This window comes from Gadus morhua, chromosome 21 (assembly GCF_902167405.1).
Source record: "Gadus morhua chromosome 21, gadMor3.0, whole genome shotgun sequence".
NCBI classification, from domain to species: Eukaryota; Metazoa; Chordata; class Actinopteri; order Gadiformes; family Gadidae; genus Gadus; species Gadus morhua.
The window spans coordinates 3654806-3662305 of NC_044068.1; the positions used below are offsets into that span (position 1 = coordinate 3654806).

Here is a 7500-nt window from a genome sequence, read left to right on the forward strand (position 1 = left end):
GTGTGCGATTTGGTGTCGCGCATCGAAATCACTCAATGAAATCAGTTAATTAAAACGCTCAAAGAAATCGGTAGATAACAGATGTGACTCGGTTTCGGTGTGCGCGTGTGTTGCGTACGATGTCTCAGCGTGTGTACCAATCCACGCTTATGAATATGTGCGTGTGTGCGTGCTCGCGCGTGTCCGTGCGCGTGCATGTCCGTGTCTGCGCGGCGGCTTGTGTCTGTGAATGCGCAGCGCCCGGGCGTATCTTAAGATACTTAAGATAGTTCCGAGGCCCCGACGGCTGCCGCCCTAATCTGAGGGACGAGCGACGGGCTGGGACACCGGGGGGGCCCAATAAAAACACCACAGAGCAGACCGCCGCGCACCGGCGGGTTAAGGGGACGGAGACGCCGCCCCAGCTGTCCCCTGTGCCGCGGCCGGGGGGGGGGGGGGGGGGGGGGGGGGGGCGCTAAGACCCCCAGTGAAAGCGGGGCTTAGCGTGATACCACAGGGCAGGGGTCCATCGCGGGGCCCCCGAGCCAAAGCAAAGACAAATGGATAAACAGAGGGGGTGAGATGGAGCGTCTGCAAAGCCCCCCCGCGGGAAGGGTGCGGGAGAGGGGGGGGGGGGGGGGGGGGGGGGGAAGACGACCAGCCAGGCAGGCAGCAAGGCATCAGGACATCACAACCCTCCATCACACACACACACACACACACACACCACACACACACACACACACCACACACATACACACATACACACACACACACACACACACACACACACATACACACACACACACACACACACACACACACACACACACACACCACACACACACACACACACCACACACACACACACCACACCCACACACACCACACACACACACACACACACACACACACACACACCACACACACACACACACACACACACACCACACACCACACACACACACACACACACACGCACACACACGCAGCCAGGAGTGGAGACAGTAGGCGTTTAGGCCGAGGGCTTGGCCCCTGAGCTGGGGGGACCGGGGGCCCGTGCGGTATGGGAGACATTGTCTCTCGGTGAGTCAGGGGGGTCGCCAGGGGGAATGTGGGTTTAGACGGAGCTTTGGGCGGCGTAGCGGCGGCCGTTTGGCCGAGTCTTGGAATGTGTGTGTGTGAGGGGGGCAGCCCAGACCCGTGGAGATCGACAGAGCCCCCTGTCACGCAAAACACACGCACGCGCACGGGCACGCGTACACACATGCTGAAGAAATACGTAGAAACATACGCACACAAATGCACGTGCACACACACGTATACATACATTCACAGAAGCAAAGACACCCACACACATATATGCAGACACAGACACACACACACACACACACACACACACACACACATACATACAAAAAAACACACACACACACACACATACATACACACCACACACACAATACAAATACTTAAAAAGATTACTAGCAGACACAAGGCACATGCCAGTCGGCACATTGACTGACCTACTCTCCCTCTCTGTGTACCTCTGTGTCTCTGTGTCTATTTCACACATTAACATTGGAATGTATACATGAATGCGAACACACTTTGCCCACACTTTGCCCACACGCAAACACACACAGACACACCTCACAAAGGCCATAATTCTACTATTACTCTCTCTGGCGCTCAACCAATCAACACACAAAGTTCAGGCCATCCTTGAATCGGTGCCCTGTTGATGACCCACACACACACACACACACACTCTATCACACGCAAACACACACACACACACACATACTATCTCGAACACATGCACACACAATCTATCTCACAAACACACACACACTCTATCTCACAAACACACACACACACACACAAACTCTATCTCGCAAAAACACACACACACACTGTATCGCACACACGTACACGCACACACACAAGCACACACACGCGGACACGTACATCCACACACACATAGCATGCCCTCTGTCAGTGCTGCAGTTCTGTGCTAACTAGGGGTTGAGGGTCACAGAACTCATCGGGTTCTAACAAGGGAGGTGGGAGACCTCTACAGTACCACACACACACTAACACACACACTGACACACACACACACACACACACACACAACACACACACACACACACACACACACACACACACACACACACACACACACACACACACACACACACACATGGCTCTTTAACCTTACTGGGTTTCACACACCAACCGCGTGCATGACCCCCCAACAATAGAGAGGCATTAACAGCTGCACTTTTTACGAGCTCCACGCGGTGACAAAGCACAGCGCATTCGCACCAGCGGTGGCGCGCCTCCCTGCGCTCCTCTTTACGCACGGACTTCAACACGGACCGCCCGGTGTGCACGTGGAGGCGGAGTGAGTCCCAAAGCCGACTGAAGAAAAAACTATATGGAAAAAAGGGTGGATGATAGAGATGATTATGTTACTGATCAGATCTCAAGCATCATGTAAAGCCGTAGCATATCGCTCCGCGTAATCAGGAGAAACAGCCATGGCCTTAAGTGCCCGCGTCCTTTATGCTGAACAAGCAGGAAAAAAGGAACAAAGCCGATTTCATCTGATGTTTGTTGACGTTTGAATTAAAGCACTTGATTGATTGGTCGATTGCTCCGCATGACCTGACCAACGGAACCGGTTCGACCTGGACGCTCCCCTCAGATAATCGTTTCAGAAGGCTGCGTGTGTTCAGTGTATTTTGATGTTTATACTGTGTGTTCTCAAGTCTGTTTTGGCAGTTAAACTTGAGTTTATGTACAAAACATTAAAAGCTATACAAGTTTATTTCAACAGTGTTTTAAAACAATATTTACATTAGGTTCCTGTAAGACGCAAGACAAACTGCTTGACATCACTTGAACATATTCAATATTGATCATAGGGATCAGACATTAAACATCTGACACAGTAGAAGCAACACTGTCTCCTCAGGGTAGATATTGAAACCAACAAACAACATGTCTTCCTCCTCAGCCCGACCGGTTCAGTCTGGTATCAGTTTAATACTTTAGTCGTGTCTCTTCCTCTGTTGATTTGTCCTAACAGGGTTTCCTTGAGAACTAAATCTACTTAGGATTTCTTATTAATATTTCCCTTCATCGAAAATTATAATCCTTTCATCCACCCCCCTCTTTCGTTCACTCACATCAACACACATGCACACACGAGTGCACACACACACACACACACACACACACACACACACACACACACACACACACACACACACACACACACACACACACACACACACACACACACAGAAACACACAGTTTTCCCTATCTATCTCTCTCTCCCCCTCTTTCTCTCTCTCTCTCTCTCTCTCTCTCTCTCTCTCTCTCTCTCTCTCTCTCTCTCTCTCTCTCTCTCTCTCTCTCTCTCTCTCTCTCTCTCTCTTTCTTGTTCTTTCCCTCTCTCTATTTTCTCTCTAGTTCTCTCTCTCTCCCTCTCTCCCGCATTTCTCTATAGGTCTCTCTCGCTCTCTCTCTCTAGTTCTCTCTCTCTCTCTCTCTCTCTCTCTCTCTCTCTCTCTCTCTCTCTCTCTCTCTCTCTCTCTCTCTCTCTCTCTCTCTCTCTCTCTCTCTCTCTCTCTCTCTCTCTCTCTCTCTCTCTCTCTCTCTTGCACTCCCTCAGGTCCTGGACAGAGCAAGGAGTCATCATGTTGGGTGAGATGTTAAAGGGATGCGAAGCAGAGAGGTGGAGTTGATGGTGTTCCTTCCAAATCAAATCATCTGGATCCTCCGGTGTAATCAAGACGGGGCTGTGGAGAGGAGAAGGTAATCTCCTCACTGGACATGACTCCCTTGCTTCCGTGTTATTAAAAAATGAGGAGGAACAAATCTTTAGATTGAAAGACTGCGAGGGGAGGATGGAGGGGGGGGGGGGGGAATTATGATAAATCAGTGGAAACTAGGGCAAGGTTGGATAATGCCTTCGGATACACGCAAGGTACAAATCTTCAACTCGGTGTGTGTGTGTGTGTGTGTGTGTGTGTGTGTGTGTGTGTGTGTGTGTGTGTGTGTGTGTGTGTGTGTGTGTGTGTGTGTGTGTGTGTGTGTGTGTGTGTGTGTGTGTGTGTGTGTGTGTGTGTGTGTGTGTGTGTGTGTGTCTGGTGTGTGTGTGTGTGTGTGTGTGTGTGTGTGTGTGTGTGTGTGTGTGTGTGTGTGTGTGTGTGTGTGTGCTCAAATAGTGTGTACCTGTGTAGGTACCTGTGTAGGTGTGTACCTGTAACGGGCATGTGTGTTTACGAAATATTCTAAATTACTTGACCCTGAATCTACTGCATTTCCACCAGTCACGGGCTGGCTGGAACATGGATAACAGCTCCAAGTGGCTGGGCCAGGTAGGTTGAATAGGGTCACCCTGGTGCTCTGGAATGAGGTTGACAACGGTCGGATGGACGTCGGATAAAGTGCAATTACAGATAACAGCCAGAAGATGGCGCACTCTAACAGACGCGGAAACTGACCTCATTACAGTAATTTGGCACTCAAGGACTATTGACGCTAACAACAACAAAAACAGTATGTATTGCATTAGTATTGCTAATAATAATACTAATTACATGAAGAAGACATTAGAAAAAAAGGAGAAGGAGGATTAAAGTGTATATGACAGGTAAATAATCGGTTCTCTTTATATCGATATGTCTGGAATATGTTGGTATGGTAGCCCTGTAAAAAAATGCTCAGGGAATGGACATGCATATTCTATCATCGCCGCCGCCGGCTTTGCCTGTATTATCCTTCCACCGCCACTAGAGAGCAGTGTTGTGTTTCTCTAACCGCTTCATTGACAATCAATTTAGAATTTGGAAGAATTTCCCAAGCAAGGCCATTGGCAATAAAGAATTAAAACGTTTGGGTACTCAATGTTAATAAACCCAATAAAGACATCTAAATGTGGTTACCAGGGCTATTGTCATCAACAATAGACAATATTGCGCTTATGTTTCCAGAGTTGATGCTGGACCTGGTGCTGGTCAGATCGCTGATCGCCACGCCTCTCCACCTACCATGTATGACTTTAACTCCGGTTGACGCGCCCAGAGGGGTCTCTACGCCTTCTCCCACGCCAACCCTCGACGTTGCTGTCGAGTCATCGCAACAATCCCCCTGCCACACGTGGAATAATCCCATTCAGGAGGAAAGGCAGGAATTTAAGAACGGAATATGAAGGACACCATCCAGGGAGTGGAGAGGTTCGACAGCCCGGGAAAAGGGCGAGGACTCCGGGTCACCAAACCCTTTAAGGTCGGAGAGCTTATCTTCTCCTGCCCGGCGTACTCCTTCGTGCTGTCGGCCAAGGAGAGGGGCAGCTACTGCGAGTACTGCTTCAACAGGTAGGCCATGATTCAACGAGTAGCCCCTGCTCCAGCACGGTTCACCTGCAGACCCTGGGTCAGACATCACCTGCTGTAGGCCTGTTGATTGTGTTGTGGCATGCTGACAATATCACACTTATTTTGTGACTTAAAGAGATGCTCGTGTGTGTGTGTAGTGCACTCGGTAGCACGTGTAGCAGGCTATGAATGAGTTAACGTTGTAGGCCCGTTTCATGACATAGGCCTTCATTACAAGTTCATTAACTCTTTATTATAGAGAGAAATCTAATATATTATTGGCATGATGGGTTTAGAAATAAGTGTATACAAACATACAATTGTGCATCACACAATTTTTTTCATTTTTTATGGAGCCATATTTTTAAACAGGTCTTGCAAACCAATGAGGGTATAGGCCTAATACTCATGTGGGAGTAATTCCTTTTTTAAAGTATTTCCTCGTGACTACAAATGCTTAATATAAGATGATCGGGGTTTTTTTATCAAGATGATCTTATTTTAGTTATTCAGATCATATTCGTTGTGCACATCCAGGATAATGTCTTAACTCATCTGTGTTGCACGGATCTACAAAACCATTCACCAGTCTAGCTGCATGCACACGTGATGCTCAGTCACTACAGTGACCCTCCATGAAGTATTGTGTAATAGCTTTCATCACCAAATTTTCTTTCTTTTCATCATGCTTCGTAAAATATGTAAATGTGTATCATAACACACTAACCTTTTGCAGGAGTGAAATGTTGAATGTCATCGAGGCTTTTCATTCTTTCATCAAACAAGTGATGAAGGAAATATTGAAACCTGATGCGGTACAGACTCAGTCCTTCAGTGGGAAGTAGCTGATAAGAGCTAAAAGCTTTTCAAAAAAGAAAGGTGGGGTTAAGGATGTTTCGCGTGCATCCGATACATCATCATATGTCTTAATTGAGACGTCTTTTTGTTTATTAGAAATGTCCCCTTTGCATATCTGTTCCCAAATCACCAGATCTGAATCAAGCTTGGTTTTACTTCACTTTTTTCGCCACTCTGCAAGTGTTAAAATAAATTAAATATGTGAAAGTAGTGAAGAGATTTTCACACATGAATTAGTAATCGATTTATGACTCATCAGAACCTCAGTCAAATAAATATGGAATTTTACAGTGGAGTTTTGAGAGGTAAGTCCCCTCTGAGATGTGATTTACCAAATCAAAAGTGTTGTGATGATGAGTTGTAACGTCATGTGTTGATGATTAGAGATGCAGAGCAAAGGGATGGTGCATAATTAGGGTTAGGGTTAGGTTTTTTAATCATGACCAAAGCCTGAATCCAGACTTCCTGCTAGTGACAGGAAGTAAGAAATAAAGTTGTTCTAACAGCACAACTATTTATCCAACCGGTTTGTTTTCAAACAAAGTCGGGACACACGCTGTGTAGACAGCTCTAAAACATAAAAATAAAAAGCTTGCGTCGGTGCGTTTTGGGCTCTCGTCGCGCAGACAGCTGCCCCTGGTACCATAAGGTCAGTTCTATTAATACAACAGAATGCCTTTCCCGGCCGTTGCCGGCGGTAATGAGAGAACCTATGTCGCTAACTAGCACAGCTCGGGCCGTTCATACCGAGAAGATATTAAGACAAGGAGCGAATACGTTGTTCTTGTCTATATATTAGTTTAGCTGAGCATGCGCAGATTCCCACCCACACCCACACACACACACACACACACACACATACACACACACACATACACACAAATGCACACACATACACACACACACACATACACACAAATTCACACACGCACAAAGACACACACTCACAGACACACACAAAGACACAAAGACACAAACACACACACACACACACACACACACACACACAACTCACACACACACACACACACACACACAACTCACTGGATACAGATTCATCTCTTAGATTGAATGCATCTCACTTTTGTCTGTTTCATGCAACACTGTTCCTGAGCAGGCAAACTGGCAAAGGGAATCTGAGTGAATGATATGAACTTTTGTCTGTACATAATAAGCTTTAAAGCCAATTATTTGTCATAAGTGTCATAATTCTGTTGAATATGTTTTTGTGTGTCTCTCATATGTATCTACACACTCCTCTTGCTGAGT

At 46.9% G+C, this 7500-nt stretch overlaps 1 protein-coding gene across 1 annotated transcript in view; it reads left to right on the forward strand.

Annotated features, from left to right (window-relative positions):
- The first annotated feature begins 5203 nt into the window (after window positions 1-5203).
- Window positions 5204-7500, forward strand: part of LOC115534408 (N-lysine methyltransferase SMYD2-A) — an 11943-nt gene continuing 9646 nt past the window's right edge. Inside the window, exon 1 of the mRNA XM_030345389.1 lies at window positions 5204-5373. Within this exon, the coding sequence (XP_030201249.1) occupies window positions 5204-5373 (170 nt within the window). The remainder of the gene's footprint in view (window positions 5374-7500) is intronic.